This window comes from Panthera onca, chromosome D3 (assembly GCF_046562875.1).
Source record: "Panthera onca isolate mPanOnc1 chromosome D3, mPanOnc1 haplotype 2, whole genome shotgun sequence".
NCBI lineage: Eukaryota > Metazoa > Chordata > Mammalia > Carnivora > Felidae > Panthera > Panthera onca.
The window spans coordinates 4061474-4081894 of record NC_138350.1 but is presented as its reverse complement, the minus strand read 5'-3'; the positions used below and the strand labels follow the sequence as shown (position 1 = coordinate 4081894).

Here is a 20421-nt window from a genome sequence, read left to right as displayed (position 1 = left end):
GATATCGCAGCTGATGAGAAGCCTTTTGAATGCTCATGAAAGCGCGAGCGTTTTGATGCTCCGTAGAATGAGGGACCGTGCCGGGAGCCTCTCGCACCGGCCGGGAGCAGGACGACGGTCACAGCACCTGCTTGATGGAGACGGGAGCGATTTTCCAGTACAGATGGGCTTGTTTTGGGTCTGAGTGTCTGGAAGAAGTGGCAACATGGGAGAAATGATTAGAAAGTAATCTGTTTGTCAATGTATTTATTCATTAGACATTCAAAGAATTATTATTTGAATGCATGGATGGTGGCATTTGAGAGTCATTGATCAGGGATGTGACAGTTTTTTGCAAAGAATTCCAGAACCGTGGGGCCTCTCTTATCTGATCTGAGGCTGGCTCACGTTTATGACGCAAGAGGGTGTTCACCTCTTGTATTTTGCTCCTTACCCTTTTTGTTGTTTTTAAAGGACCTTTCGGTTTTCTTTTTCCGACTTCTGGCTCACTGGCTTCTGAGTAGGAGTTTCTCTCTCTCTCTCTCTCTCTCTCTCTATTTTTAAATTTTTTTTTTTTAACGTTTATTTATCTTTGAGACAGAGAGAGACAGAGCATGAACGGGGGAGGGTCAGAGAGAGGGAGACACAGAATCTGAAGCAGGCTCCAGACTCTGAGCGGTCAGCACAGAGCCCGACGCGGGGCTCGAACTCACGGACCGCGAGATCATGACCTGAGCCGAAGTCGGCCGCTTAACCGACTGAACCACCCAGGCACCCCTCTCTCTTTATTTTTAATGTTTATTTTTGAGAGAGAGAGAGCGAGCTCGAGTGGGGGCAGGGCAGAGAGAGAGAGGGAGACACAGAATCCGAAGCAGTCTCCAGGCTCTGAGCCGTCAGCACAGATGAACCCACGAAACGTGAGATCATGACCTGAGCCGAAGTCGGAGCTTAACCGACTGACCCGCCCAGGAGCCCTGGGGAGTTTCTCTTTATACACAAGTCATGGAACCTCACAGGGTGCCGTGGGCTCTTCTTTTGTTGTTTTTAATTTAAATCCAAGTTAGTTAACACATAGTGTAATAATGATTTCAGGAAGAGGATTTAGTGATTCGTCACTTGCATATAACACCCAGTGCTCATGGCAACAAGCGCCCTCCTTAATGCCCATCCCCTCACCCAACACCTGACCAGCAGCCCTCCGTTTGTTCTCTATGTGTAAGTCTCTCATGGTTTGTCTCCTCTGCTTTTCTCTTATTTTTCCTTCCCCTGTGGTCCTCTGTTTTGTTGCTTAAAGTCCACGTACGGGTGAAATCATATACTTGTCTTTCTCTGACTTGTTCCGCTCAGCATAATACGCTCTAGCTCCATCCACGTTGTTGCACATGGTAAGGTCTCACTCCTTTTCATCGCCGGGTAAAATTCCATTGTGTATATACGCCACGTCTCACACAGGAGGTGGGGTGGCTCGATCGCAGCTCAGACTGTATCCCTAAAGGCCTGGTTTCTCGCTGGCTTCTGGCTGGCTTTCCCGGTGTTGGCTCCAGCCCGTGCCTCTGGGTCCCGCTCAGTGTGGTGACATCCCTCGGTGGTTCCTGAGCTCGCATCCCCCCCACCACAGTGTCCCTGGGATGAGGGGAGGACTCTTTTGGGAGCCTCTGCACACGTCCGAGTGTTTCTAGATTCCTTAGTGCTACTGCGTTGGGTCACGGGACCACCAAAGTTTTCCCCAAAGGGAAAGGAGAGAGATAGGTATTGGGAAGGCAACTAACAAATACCTAATTGTAGGAAAAAGACTGCGAAGGGTCTGGCACTTGGCCTACGCCTGTGCCTTTGAACTTCAGAAGAATCGATCTGAGATGTGTTCATTATCTGGGGGAGAAGAATTACTCTTTCCTTGAGTGATTGGTCTTGGGCTCCACATTCTCTATTTCAGTATTTCAGATTCTGCTGGAAAAGCTACGTGCCCTCCTCATTGACCTGTTTTCAGCGAAGACGGTATGAGCTCAAGATGGAACACACTCTGACATTCCGTTGTCATGGCAACCTGAGTGGTAAACATCAGCCTGATGCTGTTTGGAGGGGGTGGCAGGAGTTAGGGATTGGGAGATTGGAGGAAAGCCAAAGGCTCGGGGCCCTGAGGCTGTGCCCCAGATTCCGCAGGGAAGGCTCAGTGGCAGGCCCGGGAGGGACTCCACCTCTGTCTCCACCGGGGATGTCAGAAAGGAGTGATCTGGAGCCAGCAGGAAGGTTTGGGACCAGACCCGCTAAGTCCTGTTCTGACCGTCTCTTCACGGCCTCAGTTCTGGGACACCGTCTGCTCTTGGTGCAGCCCTTCCTTGTGTTCTGCACCATCACCATCGTGCCTCTTGCTGGCACCCCTCTGCTGAAACTGTCCCCACCCCCGCCCCGGGGGTCCTCGGAGCTGCTTCTCAGGGACAGCTCCCTCCGCCCCCGCAAAGCCTGGCTCTCACTGCGTGGCCCGCTGCTTCCTTTGCCCGTCCCAGGACGCCTCTCTTGGTATTCTTGCAGGCGTCTCGGCACCTGCCAGACTCGTGCATCGCAGGGCCTCCCCCCCGCCCCCCGGGCCCCTCTTCCCACTCTGCAGGCTTCTTGCCCTTTCTTCCAATGACCTCAGTCACCATCTCCCTCTGACAGCGCCCCAACTTCTCGTGCTCAGGGGCTTCCGTATCTCCCTCACATCCCTGTGGGCATGGGGGCTCACACGTGTTTTGATATCACTGTGCCCCACGCAGAGCTCAGCTTCCCCGGTGCCCTGTCCCCTCTCAGGGACCGCCCCGGCCTCGCCCTTGCCCACACCGAGCCGAGCCCTGACTTCTTTCTCTCGCCCTCTCCCCTCTGCCACATCCAGTCCGTTTCCACGGCCTGCCACCGTCTCCTGCACCTTCCCTCCGTCCCGGCAGCCTTTTTGCAGAATAGATGGCCGCGAGTTTGGGGATATCGGCGCCCAGCAAACAAAACCACGTGACCGTGGGATGGCAGCACCCACGAGCTTTCTTTGGTTTGCACTCGGCCAGGATGCATGAGCGGGGAAGTCCCCCACTGTGGGAGACCCTTCCAGAAACAGAGGCCCCCCCCCGCCCAGGTGGAAGGAGGGGATGAGAGCTCCTGGGGAGAAGGGGAGATAGGGAACTAGACAGCAGCACGGTGGGAGTCTCCGGGTCCCGGGCTCTGAAGGACGGCGGAGGCTTGGGGTCTTTTATAGCCCAGGGTTGGTTCTTATTCATGGGTAGCAGATGTTGGGTGCAGTTTCACGGGATATGCAAAGCAAGCAGGCTCCGAGTGGCTAAAAATATGCCGATTTGGGCTATATTTAAAGGAACTAGAGTGTAAGAAATGGAGTTTCGCACCAGCCATCTTTGAGGTAATGGGAAAGATATGGAGGCCAACATTCGGGGGCGTCTTCGGGTCACTTACGTAACAAGGTCGCCCCCCTCCTTGACCAGCAGGACCTTTGGCATTCCGGCTTATTTCTGCTTCTGGTCCCTTCTCCATTATTCCGGGCCGATGGCTGGCTGAACTGCATTGAATGATGCCACGTTCCCCTTGCCCTGACGTCAGCCACTTTGGTGCCTTCCCTTTGCCCCTGGGATGGAGGCCAGGCACCAGCTGGCCCTGCGTGGCCCGGATCTTGCTTCCTCTCCAGCCCGGTCTGGAGCTCTCTCTCCTCCTCCCACACCTGCTGCAGCCACACTGCCCCTCAGCGGGTCTCCGTGTCCCCCACCTCTGCCCTTTGCCGGCACTCTTGTCCTCCGCCCACAACTCTCTTTCCCACCCCTTGACCTGCTTCATTCCGTTTGTCCTTTGGACGCTGCGTTAGATTCCTGGAGCCGCCGGACCAAATGACCGCAAACTGGGGGGGGGGCTTAAAATAACGCAAACGTATGGTCTCACAGCTCTGGAGGCCAGAAGTCCAAGCTCATGGTACTGGCGGGGTTCATTCCTTTTGGAGGCACGGAGGGAAAGTCCCCCCGCCCCGCCCCATGCCCTTCCCTGGCTCCTGGGGGGCCCAGACATTCCTTGGCATGGGGACACATCCCTGTGATCTCTGCCTCCAGGTCCACACGGCCGTCTTCTCCGTGCCTGTGATAATCCCTGTCTTTCCTTTTAAAAATTCACCAATCATTGGATTTACTCCAACATGACCTGATTTCGTCCACAAGGCCCCTGTGTCCAGCTGAGGTCACATTGTGAGGTTGCAGCCGGATGGGGGTTTTGGCAGACATGAGTTAGCCTTGCCGGTGGGGTTCGATCTGTTTTGGTTCCGTCAGGTTGCGTTGTGTGCCCTTCCTCCGTGCATCCAGCTGTCACGATGCTTGCTTTTCTTTCTGGAATGGCTCATTTATGCTCATGCCCCAGGTGAGACCGAGCTCCAGCAGGGCGAGGCTGCGTCAGGCCATTGTGCACGGTGATCCCAGCGCTCTGCCCAGGACCTGCCCACAGCGGGCGCTCAGTGAGCTCCTGAAGGATGAATGGCGGTTATGCACTTGGTGTCTGTGCCCCCACCCCCGCCCTCAGAATTCACAGATTGAAGCCCTGACCTCCCGTGTGACAGAATGAGGAGGTGGGGCCTGTGGGGGTGTTTCGGGATGGATGAGGTCATGAGGGTGGGGCCCCCATGATGGGATCAGTGCCCTTATAAGGAGCTTCCTCTCTCTGCTGTGTGAGGACGCGGGGAGAGGCTGGCCATCCACAAGCGGTGAAGGCAGATGAACATGCCTGACCCAGCCCATCTGACACCACAAGCCCTGAGGACCACACTCCTGTCTCCCTCTCTCACATGTTCCTGGGGGAGGGGCCAAGGTGCTGGCCGTGGGCACCAGCTGGCGGAGAGGCAGGCTGATTTTTCCAGCCCAGGTGGCCTGCTGTGGAGATGGGGCTCCCCTGCCCCCCACCCCTCCGGTTTGGGGGGTTTCCAAGGAAGCCAGGAGCATGGGCTGGGCCTGGGTGGCCTCAGGCTGGATTGAGGCTGGGTGATGAGCTTGTTAATTCCATGGGAACAGTTCCCTCAGAGCCGGGGGGGGGGGGGGGGGGGGGGGCTCTGCGGTGGCCGCAGGCTGGATTCATCTCTACTGGGACTGGCGTTTTCACATCGAACCCCACCCACTCCCACCCTGGGGTGTGGGGACCTCGGCACTCAGGTGGTCTGTGAGAGGAAGAGCAGGGACAGGTGGAGGTCAGAGAGAGGGGTTTCCTCTGCGAATGCAGACGAAATAAAGGAAGAAAAGGCCTTTTGGTAAAACCACCAGATTTCCCTGGAAGGCTGCGACCCATCCAGGCCCCAGTCGTTTCCTGGGCGCGGTGAGATTCGTCGGGGAGAAAGGAGGTGGGGCTGGGCAGGATTGCTGGCCCATTGCGGGGCCGCGGGTGTGCGCAAGGTCGCGGGGGCGCGGGTCCCCTCCCCAGCGTGCGCGCTCCCCTCCCAGGGCTCAGCGGCCGCCGCAGGGGTCGCAGAGGAGGAGACACCCTTGTCACTGGAGTCCGCCTGCGCTGGGCCGTGACTTGCCAGCAAGAGTCCCGCGATGTGGAGTCACCGTGCTCGTTTAAAGGGCGTTGCGTGAGGAAGCAGCGGTGCGCCCAGGCGCGCATCCCCAAATCGCCCCAAGGCTGGGTTTCCCATCTGGAAACGGGAACCGACCACCTGCTGTCACCCGGCCGCGACAACCTCGGCCGCTAGGTGGCAGTGTTGCCGCGCACGAGCCCCTGGTCCCTGAGCAGGCGACCGCAGAGGGGCCCGGGGGTCAGGGGGCAGCTGGGCTGGGGGCGGGCGCCCCGGGGCGTCCCCAGCACCTGCCGCCACCTCCAGAAGTGCCGTCCGGCCCCCGTGCCCCTTCCTTCTCAGGCTGACTCTGCCCACACCGAATAAGCGCTGAATTAAACCCGAGAAAAGAGGGGCTGAGAGGTTTTTGTTTTTGTTTTGTCCCCATTGGGCCCCCCAGATCTCTTGTTGAAAAGCGAGTTTACCTATGACAGGGGCTCCTTGCATCGCCCCCAGGCCACTGTGGGGAGGAAGGTTCCATTCCTTCCCTTGTGTTCTTTATAGGTTTTACTCTGCAGACTTCTGAGTCATATTATCAGTCAAAAGCAATAATGGAGCCCTTATTTGCTTTGGGAGAAAGCAGGTGACTGAGTCTGTGCCATTGCAGCCGTGGGACCTAACCGGAGGGAAATAAGCAGAAGCATTACAGATTCCAGGAGCCTGGACTCCACCCCTTATGTGCTGTGTGACCCGAGGCATGTGTCGTGACATCTCTGTGCCTTTCTTTTTAAAAAAACCTGTAAAATGGGTACAACACTACAAAATGACGTCAGTGATTGTATAATGCCCGATCTCACAGAATCGTGTAAAGAATAAATGCGTAAAGAGCTAATACACATAAAGCAGTTAACCAGTGACTGGCCCGTTGTGGGCACAGGACAGTCCCTAGTTATCACTATTATCACCAATATTTCATTTTTGGCTACTACTAATGATAAACTTGTGCTAATTTCCCAATCAATACTGATCTGTTCTTTCTCTGAGAGTTGGCAACACATATGACCTCCATCTGGCAAATGAACAACGATATGTACTTATTTTCATTGTTATCAATTCTTTAAATGTGGATTTGTTCCTCAGAAGTAGGCTGTACCCGCTGCTTGCCTTTCCCGGTCACAGCTCTTCACTCCCTGCATCCGGGCGATCATTTACTTGCTCGATTGTTGCGAGAAATTAGTTCAGACAGAAAATGGGCTCAAGTTTGTTGTTGTACAGGAGGCGGAAAGGGGTTTTCAAGCAATCAGATAGTCACGAGGATTGTGGGAGAGACGTTTAAGATCATGCTGTTCAAACCCTTAACCCTTAAAAAACAGTCTTAACGATTCGTGAAAACAGAGTCTCGAAGGACCAGCCATAAGGACTAGACATTTGTTTCCTTTCCTATAGGTACTTGGCAGGTTTGAATAGTAGCAAAAAATAAGAGAGAGAAGGAAAGATACTCCATGAATGATTTGGGGCGGACCCACGCCAGCCTGTGTTAGTGCTGTTTCACTGTGTGCGTTCAGTGCTTTTTCCGCATCGGTTGAGGTAGCCATAGGATTTTCTTAAAATAATTTTTTTAATGTTTACTTTTGAGAGGGAGAGAGCGAGAGCGAGCGAGCGAGCCTGAGTGGGGGAGGGGCACAGAGTCCAAAGCGGGCTCCAGCCTCCGAGCTGTCAGCACAGAGCCCGACGCGGGGCTCGAACCCACAAACCACGAGGTCATGACCTGAGCTGAAGTCTGATGCTCAGCCGACTGAGGAGGTGGCCGTAGGATCTTTATCTTTCATTCTGTTAATGCGGTTTGCCACCCATGTTTTGATTGCACGATGCCAGTTGCAAATGCAAATATAGCAATGGAAACGCTGTGCAGAACTAACTCGGCTGTGTCTACTTCACTCGACAGGCACACACTCACTCTACAGCACTTGGCTCTTTTTTTCTGCATTTGAAGAAAGTTCTGGTTCGAATGTAGAACATAGCTTCTCTGAGCTGTCAGTGCCTCTGCCTACGCGTCTCAGATGCAACCCGCTTATCCGTACTTGCTTTGGGTAACTCATTTGGGGGTGCCTCAGTCGGTTAAGCATCTGACTTCGGTTCAGGTCATGATCTCGAAGTTTGTGTGTTCGAGTCCCATGTCAGGCTCTGTGCTGACAGCTCAGAGCCTGGAGCCTGGTTCACATTCTCTCTCTCCCTCTCTCTCTGCACCTCCCTCGCTTGTGATCTGTCTCTCTTTCTCTCTCAAAAATAAATAAACATTAAAAAATAAAAGGCCAAGGTAATGGCTAAAACGCCTGGTTTGTGACCCCAGGTGTATTCCTGATTTCTTTTCTTCAACACCAACTGTGTTGAGAAGGTTTAAGTAAAGAAATCAGCCTTGACCTGGTGGAGATTGTTCCATTTTGGTAACTGAGTGGATTTTTGTGTTGCTTCTTACAAAAAACACCCTTGTTCTTGTCAAAATGGTACCCTTATGATGCTTTGGGGGAACCCCCTCCATCTACCGCCTTCCAGGCTCCCCGGAAGAGACACATGACTTTGGCTGAGCCAATCAGAACAGGCCATTCCTCCGGCCATAGTGATTGGTTCAGGGATGGGCATGTGACCCATCAGAGCCAAGGCGATGCCCCACTGCCTTCTTCCCGGAAAACTGGGGGAAAGCAAGCCTCGCTGGTCTTGTTGGATGTGAAGGAAGGAAAATGTGAGGCTTGGTGATGCTAATTGTGCTCTGCTGTGCAGATTGAGAATAAAACCAGCTCCACAGAAAAGAGCAGAGGGATGGATAAAAATGCATCTTAAAAAAACTTTTAAAATTAACTTTCAGTAAAAATTTCCCTTTTTGGTCTATCGTGCAGTGAGTTTTTGACCCATGCATAGCTTTGTGTGACCACTGTCACAAGCAGCATACAGAACGGTTCCATCAGACCCATCCTGATACTTAAAACAATGTTTGGTTGTCACACCCTCCCCATCCCATAGTTCCTAGCAGTCTGTGACCTATTATTCTCCATCTTTCCAGTCGTAATGGTTCTAGAATGTCACATACGTGACACCATAGAGTAGGCGGCTTTCTGAGGTTGCCTTCGGACTTTCGGAATCATGCATGTGAAACTGACCCAGGTCGTGTATCTGTCGGTTCCTCTTCTTTCTTTCCTGCTGAGTAACGTTCCATCCAGTGGATATACACTTGTGTAGCCACTCACCCGTTGAAGACATTTGTGAAAACCCACATTGATGACATCGTCGAGATGCCGGATCCAGGCAAGCCTGATGCTAGCCTGCCTGTAGACTCTCCAGCCCCGACCGCCATTAAAATCCACTTTTGTTTAGACTCCGTATGGGTTCTCTGGGACTTGATATCAGAAATGACTGGAGAGAGGGAAGTCGGGGCTGAGCAGGTGAGAAGTCCCAAGCAAAGAGGGTCCTCATACGACACTCCTGTAAATGGAGTTATACAGCAATGAGTCGCATACTGGGGTTTCCCTCCAGGTGGCAGGGAGGGTGGCAGGAGGTGACACCCCATTTGCCACGGAGGGAAATTGAATCTCAGAGGGATGAAGTGACTTGTCTCAGTACATCAGCTGAGCCGATGACAGGCCTGGGGGTCCAGCCCAGCAGTCCCTCTGCCTCTAGTAAGTAAGGATCAGCTGCCTCCCAACCAGACAGGGGCTGACCTGTCAGCATCACTTAGTGAATTTCCCTTTCTTATTTAAATAATCTCTTGAGGTGTCCAATTTAGAATAAATATAAATGGAAATTAGAACAAGGTCATCAACATTTCCTACTGTTTAACAGCTGACGGTGCCTATAGGAGGTCAAAATTACTGTCACTAAGATCTATATAATCCGTTTAACAATGCTCTTTCTACATCTGGTGCCCCATGGAAACTTCTCACGTTGGCCTAACAGCCCCTCGCTTTGTTCCTCTGAACGTCTTCCTCCTTCTTGCTAACAAAAGCCCAGTTTACGTGAAGGAAGAGACGTGTGATTTAAGCAGGATCACAGCTCTCCAGATTGTCAGCCTGTACCGTGGTGTCTGGGCGAGGGGTCACTGGCTGCTCTAACAAACAAACGTCAGCACTGGCTTAGCGCACTGAGCCAGTCCTCGTTCACATCCAACGTGGGTGTTCCTGGTTGGCTGGCTGTCCTCTGGGTGGAGGCTCGGGGGGCCCAGGCTCCTTCCAGCTTGTGGCTCTGCTACAACCGGGGGCCCCAGACCCCTCCTCTTCTCCCGGCTGGAAGGAAAAAAATGTCATTTTGGCTTCAGCGTAATATGCAGCACTTACATTCTTATTTCACTGGCCAGAGCTGGATACAGATGCAGAGAAGGCTGGGGAGGCTCCTGGCTGAGCGGCCCATATGCAATTTTATGGATAGAAAGACTTTTTTTTGACAGGTGGCCATCTTCCCTGCAGACACGACGCCTCATTGTCTAGGCTAAAGCTGCTCTCCCCTCACTCCCCTGCTCTGGTTTCCAACACTGTTCAATGCTTCCCTCCCCTCCCGTGGTGAATTCCGGGTTCGTGCAGACAAAGTCTCCTCATCATCACGGTCCTGCGTACATAGGGGGGAAATAGAATGGAGTGGCGTAACTTCCAGAGAAAGGCGATAGTCTTCTATCCTTCTGTGTCTTTGATCTCCCTCCCCAAAGTCAGCCACGTCCGGCCATTTCCACGTTCAGTTCTGCTTGTGATTATTTCTATAATTCTATGCACTATTCAAGCTCTACACCTGGAGTGAACACATTTGGACAGCAGGGCGGTCTGTGTAAGAGAGGACGATGAGGTTAATGCACACACCCTCCTACTTGTCTTTCTTACCAGTTACCATTGCATTTGGCTGCAGGTAACAGAAACTCCCGGCCACCGGGGCTTAGCAAGTAGGGGCTTACTTTGTTTTCTTTATTCTTGTATGTCATGCCGTGGCCAGCTCCTTCTGACGTCCCGCATTACTTTCTCAGTGTGTAACTTTGGTCCCCATGGTTGCACAGGGCTGTCCCACCTATGTCCCCTCTCAGGGGACATATGTGTCCTCAGAGAAGCGTTGAGTCTCAACTGGGGATCACTATTCTGCCTTTACTCAGGGTGGGGGTCTGTCTGCAGGGGGCGTCCCATCTACAGAATTCAGTTACGCCCCTGGTTTTCAGCCTCAGTCTCCCCCTGTCCTTGCTGCGCGTGCCAACATTGAGCCTGGGTCCCAGTGGGCACGGTACCCCGAGACCCTCCGCGGCACACACAGAATGTTCTAGGGCAAGATTTCCTCTGCTGTCTTGCCCCTCCATCAATGCACTTTCCTCCACTTGTTGTCTTCCAGAGATTTGTTGAAATATTTTATCTTCGGATGGCCTTCTTCCATTTCTCTAGATAATAGGCTTATCCCTGTTTGTACTTGTATGCTTTTATTTCTGTGGAGTCTGTGCGGAGATGCGGGGACATGAGTGTGTTCAGTCTACCACTTAAAATCAAATTCCGCATCTTTCTTTCTAAAAGGAAAAATGTCAATATTTCTCTTAGCTTTTGAATAAGCGAGACATGTTCGTTGTAGGAGAGTCGGAAACACACAGAAAGATACATCAGAAAGTTGAAAGGCGTTCCTGACCCTCACGCGCAGAGCCTCGCCTCCAGGTACGAGTCCGCTTGGGCTCTGGGGTGGGCAGTTTGACGCAATGACTCTGAAGTTAACGCGGAAGGCAAGACACAGGCAAGTCCAGCTGCCAGGAAGGGCTGCCGTGACAAAGTCCCACGAACCGAGCGCCTTAAACAACAGGAATTTATTTCCTCGCAACTCTGGAGGCCAGCTGCCCAACATGATGGTGTCAGCGGGTTGATTTCGTTGAGGCTTCTCTGCTCGCCCTGTAGACCGCGTCTCCTGTATCCTCACCCGGTCTTTCCCGCGTGCGTGTATGCACGCGTGTGCACGCACGGCCGTGTCCATATAAGGACACCAGTCATACCAGATTAGGGCCCACCATGGTGACCTCATTTTAACTTAATTACTACTTTGAAGACTCCACCCCCAAGTTTTTCAATACCCCTCCCTTAAGCTGCGAATTCCACTTAAACTCCCACTGGCAGATTCAATGTCTGCCGGTTACCGGCACCAGATTCTCACTTCGCGTGAGACAGCATGAGAGATTCAAGAGTTAAATGTGGTTCCCGAAATCTGCAAAGAGGGTGGATCTACAATGGTCTCACTACCCAAAAAAGGGGGAAAAAATCAAGCTAATTCACATACCCAACACCCTCTGAGGCGAATTAGCTTTTGTGATGATTAGTTCACAATTGTATATGCGCATCCAATCATCGGATTGTGCCCCTTAAACACATACAGTTTTAGTTGTCAAATATACCTCGTTAGAGAAGAATTAAAGGTAAAAATGTGGACCCACACGCGCATACCCAGACGACCAGCTGAAAGTCTGTGAGCGTGTATTTGATCTTGGGATACGGGGAGCGCTTTCTCGGCGTGAAGGCAGTGGTAATCGTCAAGAAAGAAAAGACGGATGTTCTCGGCTACGTTTTAAAGATTAGATTGGGCGTTGGCCTTTTTTCACCTCCGTAGAATATTTGTACCCCCAGATTTTGCCTGAGGATATAATCTCCAGGGTCCTGCCACCTACCTCCTTCTAAGACCTGGGCTGGCTGGGTAAGAAAGCCTGTTCGTGGAGGGGAGTGCGAAGGGTGGGTTTCTCTCTGGTCAAAAGCTGGAGTTCACTCTTCTCTCAGGCTGGACTTTCCACCAGCTGTCAGCTCTGTCGGCCCACGCTCCGTTGGTGTTGTCGCCTGCAGACTTGCTTTCCCTTGATTGTCTATCGTCGCTGCAAGCCACCTTGCGGGGAGGGGCACCGCGGGAAGCGTGCTGATGCGCTCACGGCGGGTTGTTGTGGGGCTGTGGGGGTGCTGTCGTGTCCCTTGGGGGCCCTGCTGGAGCGCCCGGCGGAGGGATTTCTCTCAGAGCCAGGAAAAGCTTTGCTCCTTGCTTTCTCTTATGGACAGTGTCCAACTAGTGACCTCATCCTGTGCTTTGAGAGCTGGGCGACCCAGAGGCCCATTGGCCGTTCCTTTGAGTCATGGCTGGCACCCTTGCAGTGTAGATGTTCTTTGCCGAGCTTTTCTCTAGCAGCAGAACGTGGTGACTGGGACGGTGAGCTCTCCCTGGAGCTGGCCTGCCTGGACAGAGTTCCACCTCTGCTGCCTACCAGCCGTGTGATCTCAGGCAGGTCCCGTAACCCCCCGTGCCTCAGTTTCCCCCTTGGCCAGTGAGGATGACAATCAAATCCTCCTAACCAGAAGACTGTGAAGATTAAGAGTCACTACCTGTGAGATGCTTAGAATAGTGCCTGGTGCGTCACAAGGGTTAGGTGAGTGGTGGCGACGATGATGTCTCTATCTTTTGTCTTGCCACTGTCTGAATAGTCATATCTAATCCTTAACGGACTTGAGGGCATGTACCCCAAGCCTTGCCCTCAAGGCAACGAATGATGTAATTTTTGCAAAGCACCTACTGTGTGCTCAGTAGTGTCTTTGACTTTTTAGCGCAGTGCCTCTCCTCGTTGCTATTCCTCAAATTATCCAGGGAACGTAGAGAACATTGGGCCCCGCCTGAGGCCATCTGGATCTATTTGGCGGGCAGGCCCAGGTCCCATATATGTGTCCTCTGCCACGTGCATCGGTGGAGCCACCTGGGTTGAGAACGACCGGCCATTAGGACCACACTCCGACAGGTCAGTGAGGAAGGTCTCTTGCGGGTGCTTTACAAAGACGTGGCCACCTGGCACCCTGGAAAGAGAGCCTTCGACGCCTGGCCGTGCGTGCCTGGGTCGTGTGGTGTGAATTGGGAATGCCACAGGCCGGGACCCTCGGGTGGGCGACCAGCGGCTGCAAGACTGACAACAAGCTACCAGGTAGGCTGGCGACGGGAGCGAAAACACGAGTCTGTCGTGGAAGCAGGTTCACGCTGCATCGCCTTGGGGCTCGGGACCGTAGGTCCCCCCGATCCTAACCAAGGCACAGGCCCAGGGATGTTTCTCGGGTGCCAGACGCGGCGGTGATGCGATGTTCCGTGCACTCGGGTCGCGGGGTCCCCCGCCGGAGTTCCCGGTTTGCTGTGGATTGCGTCGTTCTGGGAGGTTCCCGGCCAGAGGTACGGAGCGTCCTTCTGGCATACCACCTCGTGCTCTCGGCGAGCCCGTGCGGGAGTCTCCTCCCGGGTCATAATGAGGGCGGTGGTGACCAGCCCTGTTCGGCTGGGCCTCATAAGACTCCCTCAGTTCATGCTCTCAGGACCCACGTCACTCGACAGGCGGTGAAGAGCCCTCGAGGGAATCAGCAGCCTGAATAGGACCTCATTTCACATTCAGAGCCTGGGCCACCTGGTCTACCTGCCAGTGGGGAAAAGAGCGGTGACAGGTAGACACCTGACGCCCCAAGAACGGTGACACTTGGGGATTAAAGCGAGGGGTGGTCGCTTCTCAGGCCATGGATGTGTTTCTTAGGGCACTGTCCCATGGCTTTACAGGACACTCCTGAATTCGGGTATCATATTTTGTTGCGATCTGGTTCGAGGACAAAATGAGGCCCTGCCCGCTGATTTTTATGGCTCTCCATATAAGCTTTCAGACAAAATTCGTGCCGCGTTTTGCTTGAGTTATGTTGGGGCAGGATTGTAAACCCCACACTGTTATTTCAGATGAAATGCACGCTTTGGCCACAATAAACAAGGGAGGAGGCACGGCTTTACATCTCCTGCGAATCAGTTCTTGAGAGGTATAAATTAATTGGCACAAATGATTAAAAAACCACAACAATCCACAATGAAAACAGAGCCTATTAAAACCTACATATATTTTTAACTTCCCGTTCCACGCGTGTTAATAAGCCAGAATTTAAACCTTGCCTTGGGCTTCCCCTACATTTTATAAGAAGGTAAAATTTGGACTTACCTCTTGCTTCCTGAATCTGGTCGGCCGGGTGCCCACTTGGCTCCGCTGAAGGGGACCGTCATGCTGCACAAGGCAGATGTTCCCTTTTTGCCCATTATTTCATGGTCAGGTTCACCTAGAATTTAAATTCCTGGTTTGGAGACGGGAAATAAACCAACAAGACACTAATTTAAATTTCATATGAAATGGCGCTTCTGCACGGCTTGACGTCGAAATACAAATTGCCCCTTGGTGGTGGGAACAGCTAAAACTTTCCTTACGATGAGGCTAATTCTTGAAAGTCAGTTCCCGCCTCCCCCTTCTGTGTTCCATCCAAATCCTACCCAGTCCCACAGGACACGTTTGGGAGGACGCGGAGGTCTGTAGCCTGAAAGTCAACATATGGTGTGCGTGTTTACGTGTGTATGCGTGTATGTTCTATGTGATACATATTATGTATTATAATACATATTACATTTTAAGCAGGTTTGGGATAATTTAAGTCGAGTTTGGATGTCTGCTTTTTCACTCAACACAGCGTAAGCATTTTCTCGCGACGCTCCACGCTCGTTGAAATCGTGGTGCTTAATGTCACACACACAGTATGGCTTTCAACATTTGCTTAGTTGTGTCCCTCATGATGGGTTTTTACGTTGCTTGCAGTATGTTGCCGTGACAAGTCTTGCTTGTGACAAACCTACTTGCCACGTTGATCTCCTTTCTGATCTCTGGATTATCTCCCCAGCACGGTTGCTGGGTGGGGAATTACTGGGATGGGTCTTTCTTTCTTTCTTTCTTTCTTTCTTTCTTTCTTTCTTTCTCTCCCTTTCTCTCTCTCTTTCTGAGACAGAGAGTGAGTGGGACAGTGGCAGAGAGAGAGGGAGACAGAAGATCTGAAGCAGGCTCTGTGCTGACGGCAATAAGCCCGACGCAGGGCTCGAACTCATGGACGGTGAGATCACGACCTGAGCTGAAGTCAGATGCTCAACTTACTGAGCCACCCAGGCGCCCCTGGGATGGGTATTTCTAAGGGTGTTAACACTCAGTTTCCTAATTGTCTCATATACATTGGCTGTGCCTGCCTCCAGACTTTGCCAGCTCCTTGGGGCAGAAATCACATCTGTCTTGTCCCTGTGATGGCCCTACACGCCACAGTGCTGGAACTATGACAAATGACTAGTAAGTATAGTTTGATAGATAATCAGAGGAGTAAATGGGTAATAACTGCTTCTCCAGTAATTAATGTGACACGGCACTGGCCATATTGATGGCACTTGAAAAGATCTTCCTTCCTTCCTTCCTTCCTTCCTCCCTTCCTTCCTTCCTCCCTCCCTCCCTCCCTCCCTCCCTTCCTCCCTTCCTTCCTTCCTTCCTTCCTTTCCTGAGATAGCATTGACATATAAAAAGTGTATGTATTTAAGGTGTACAATTTGATGTTTTGATATAAGTACTCATGTATATATAATCACCACAAACAAGCTAATTAACACATACATTACCTCTACCGAGCTACTGTGTGCGTGTTTCGATTTGATTTAAAATCTGTGCTCTTAGCAAATTACAACGTACGATACAGGATTGTTAACTGTGTCACACGCTCGATGTTAGATCTCCAGAGATTATTCATCTTGGACGGTTGAAAATTTGACTCCCACCCCCCCACCTCATGCCCCCAACCCCGGCCCCTGGCAATCACCACTGGAACTCTGCTTCCATAACTCTGACTATTTTAGGTACACAAGCAAGTGAGATCGCACAGTATTTTGTGGAGAACTGGCTTTCTGAACACCTTCTTGGGGAAATGATGCATCAGCCCCTACGTGGTTGTATCTTTTCCCTAATCTCCTCATTATAATTTTGTCATCCTCTGGGCCAGGAAGGCTCACCAAGGACAGCCCTGAAAAGGCACCCCCAATGAAATCAATAGAAAAGTCTATTTTGCAGGGGCACCTGGGTGGCTCAGTCAGTTAAGTGTCCGACTCTTGATTTCGGCTCAGGTCGTGATCTCACGGTCGGTGAGATCGAGCCCTGTGTCCACTCTGCGCTGACAGCATGGAGGCTGCTTGGGATCCTCTCTCTCTCTGTCTCCCTCTGCCCCTCCCCTGCTTACCCACATGCTCGCATGCTCTCCGTCTCAAAAATAAATAAACTGTAAAAAAAATAAAAAGAAAAGTGTATTTTGCAGAATTCGTAATGGTTGCAGAAAACAATGTTACCAGGAGTTAGAGTGTATGGAGTGGTATTTGTTTGCCTTTTGTCAACCAGGGAGGCTACACTGAACCCGCCCACCAGGTTGCATTTCTTTTCCTGGCTTTAGGGCTGGAGATTTATTTCAGGGCAGGGGAGAAGCCCTGTTTGTTCTTGGCTTGATTTGCCAATCCTGGTTCCTGGTGGACTCTCCTTATTTATTTATTATTAAAAAATGATTAATGTTTTTATTTATCTTTGAGAGAGAGGGAGAGAGAGAGAGAGCGAGCATGAGTGGGAGAGGGGCAGAGAGAGAGAGAGAGAGAGAGAGAGAGAGACAGACTCCAAAGCAGGATCCAGGCTCTGAGCTGTCAGCACAGAGCCCGACACGGGGCTCAAACTCACGATCCGTGAGATCATGGCCTGAGCTGAAGTCGGACGCTTAACCGACTGAGCCACCCAGGCGCCCCTACTGGTGGACTCTCCTTAGTTTGAAAAAAGCTTGTTGGGTCCGTGTTTTCCCATTTGAAAGTAACATACACACATGCCTATAGGGATACATACACACATACACAGGCTTATGTATATGTATATATTTTAATTAACAAAATAATACACAGTTGTCACAAATTTAAAGAAAGTAGATGGTAAAAGGTGAAACCTTTTCTCTTTGGTTCTATGGACACACAAACATAAATATACTAAATACATGTGTATATATACATAGGGAATCTTGAAATAATACCCAAGTAGGATCATATATGATACATTTGTAATTTTTTATACTTATTGGTACATGGTGGACATTTCCCCAAGTATGTTTATGTAGCTCTAGCTCATTTTTCTTAGAGCTGCCTGTTATCCACTGTAAAAATGTGCAGTTTAGGGGCGCCTGGGTGGCTCAGTCGGTTGAGCGTCTGACCTCGGCTCGGGTCACGATCTCACGGTTTGTGGGTTCGAGCCCCACGTCGGGCTCTGTGCTGACGGCTCGGAGCCTGGAGCCTGTTTCAGATACCGTGTCTCCCTCTCTCTCTGCCCCTCCCCTGCTCACGCTCTGTCTCTGTGTGGCAAAAATTTAAAAAAATTAAAAATGTGCAGTTTATGTCATTCTCTGTGAATAAATCCTTAGAATGGTTTCATTGAACAGGTAGTGGTAATAGTAACAGTAACAGGCAAAGACTGGCTGGTGTTTATGGGGGTCAGCACGGTCCTGAGCACTTCATGTTTACCGACTCATTAATTCCTACAATAACCCAGTAGGGTAGGACTTCTGTTTACCTCCTACTTTATATGAGGACATTTGAGGCACAGAGAGGCTAAAGTCACTTGCTCAGGTCCATCAGTCAGGACGTGGCGGCTTCAGGATTCACATCCAGGCCCCTGGCCCCAGCACACACACTCCTCAGTTTGTCCACAAAGTGTAACTGCAGCCAACATCCTTGTAGATAAATCAGCGTCTGTGCATTCTCCCTGGTATTTCGGGAGGAGAGCTTTCTAGAAGCGGGAGTGCTGAGCCTTAGCTCCGCCCTCGTTTCAGTAAGAGTCACGGAGATGTCGGGGCGCCTGGGTGGGGGCTCAGTCGGCTAAGCGTCTGACTATTTTGGCTCAGGTCGTGGTCTCACGGTTCGTGAGTTCGAGCCCCGCGTCGGGCTGTGCGCTGACAGCGTGTGGAGCCCTGCTCGGAAATTCTCTCTCTCTCCCTCCCCCCGTCTCAAAAATAAATAAATAAACACTAAAGACTCCCCTTAAAAAAAGAATCATGGAGATGTCGGAATGTCCGGCGCGGCTGGGAGGGGTGGGCAGAAGCGTAAGTATCCGAAGGACGCAGCAGGTGGAGGTGCCACACGATGGCACGTGGGCTCGGGCGGGCATCACGGGTGTGCAGCCTCCTGTCTGTGGGGCGACCCCACAGAGAGGTCCTGTGAGCCCGCAGGCTGTCGGGTCGGTGGCAAATGGGCTCCTTCCCGCTCAACACCGGCTGCTTTGGGGGAGTCCCTGAAGAGCCCTCTGCTGGGGCCCCGCGTGGCCAGGGGGCGGCGTGGCCGGGAGGCGGTGTGGCCGGGGGGCGGCGTGGCCAGGGGGTGGCGTGGCCGGGGGGCGGCGGGGGCAGACCGTGCCCCTCACGCTGGGGCCCGGCCTTCATTCTTCCTCCGCTTTCCTCTCCCGCACAGAGACCGAGAGCCGAGGGATCGTGGACAGCCTGCAGAGGTTCTCCTCGCTCCCTGCCTACCTGCCCACGAGCCTGCGCATCGCTGACGCGGAGGAAGCCTTCTTCCTTAAAGAGGCCAACCAGGACGTCACGAGGAACTCCAGTCTGCGGGCCCGGGTGGAGTCACTGTTCATCTACCGGGCCCGGAGCCCCCCGACCGTCAACGCCAGCTATGGCCCGTTTTCAGCGGAGAAGCCCATCCCCCAGGACCTGTTGTTGACCTCCACGTCCTTCGGAAACACGGAGAAGTTTCCCTTCAACTGGAAGCTGAAATCTCACATCCTCGACAGCTCCGTCTACTCCAACAGGCCCAAGGTGCAGACGCTGTTCTACGTGACTGGGACGCACTGGGATGACAGCGACCCCGAGGAAGACCTCCCGTGCGTCAAGATGTTCGCCTTCCCCGAGGCCAGAGAGGTGGCGGCCAGCTGCCGGCTGCGAGGGGACCCGGGGCTGTGTGTGGCCGAGCTGGAGCTGCTTCCCGAGTGGTTCAGCTCCGGGCTGGACCTGGAGCCCGAGGAGGAGATCCCTGCCCTGCTGGGCGGCACCGCCATGGACCTCTTCTTCTCGCTCTACCCGGCCGACCAGGCCGGCCAGTGCCTGCTGGAGGAGGACGGCAGGTGGGAGAACAACATCCACTCCGGCCAGGACGGCCCCCAGCAGGCGTCTCCGGCCCGGGAGAGGATCGGGAGTGTGGTGGTCTACCCGACTCAGGACGACCTCAAGTGGTCCCTGGTGAGCCTGGACGAGAACGTCGTCGTCTCGGTGCCCCTGAACCTCGTCCGGGAAGGGGACACGGCCACCTTTTTGGTCTCCCTGACCAGTGGCTCTGTGGCAGACCACTTCACTCTCAGGTAAGTGGCGTGGCCGGGCCGGGTCGGGCGGGGTAGAGTCAGCTTGCGGTCAATGAACTGTCCGTTAGTAATGGGGTGTTGGTCGTCTGCTGAGTGCCCAGGATAGCGAGGAGACTGACGGACACGGGATGGGGACCCACGCAAGATGACAGAGTAAAGCAGGATATTTGGGGGTGGGCCCCGGGCACCTGCATTTTCCATAAGCTCCCTGGGTTATTCTGCTGTGAAGCCAGGAATAAAAACAGGTGCTCTGAGAGCAGCATTTCAGGCTGGGAGCTAAGCTGTCACATGATACTGTGAACCTGTCACTGCCGGCCTTGACTTGGCAGACAGAACCCTGTCTTTGCTGCCCGTAAGGGGAAACTTTGCAAATGAATTCCACCTTCTGACTAGGCGACCGAGCTTTCTGAGATAGTGTCCCCGACCTCTCAGGCTTTCGTCGGTAAAGAATCCTTTGGTCAAGCAAACCAGCAGTCTCTGTCTGTACGATGAAGACGCGGTTTTGGGGTTGCAAAAAGTGGGGAGCTTCTCTGTGCTGGGGGGCAAACCTGTCTTCAGCTTGTTTTGCTCACGAAGCTTCGTGGGATACCGGTCGGATCTGTGGCTCCGTCCTGGGGCAAGCCTTCTAGCTTCTCTGGGCTTCTGTTTCCTCATCCGTAAGGTCGGGATACTGATGGGCCGCGTCTCTCGGGGTTGCCGTGGGGGTTGATCAGGTTAGTGAGGCTCTTGGCACAGT

General features: G+C 52.7%; 1 protein-coding gene across 1 annotated transcript in view; it reads left to right on the top strand.

Annotated features, from left to right (window-relative positions):
* The window catches only part of LOC132665160 (transmembrane protein 132B), a 366585-nt gene that overhangs the window by 129716 nt on the left and 216448 nt on the right, over window positions 1–20421 (top strand). The window contains exon 2 of the mRNA XM_078435941.2: window positions 18794–19685. Within this exon, the coding sequence (XP_078292067.1) occupies window positions 18794–19685 (892 nt within the window). The remainder of the gene's footprint in view (window positions 1–18793; window positions 19686–20421) is intronic.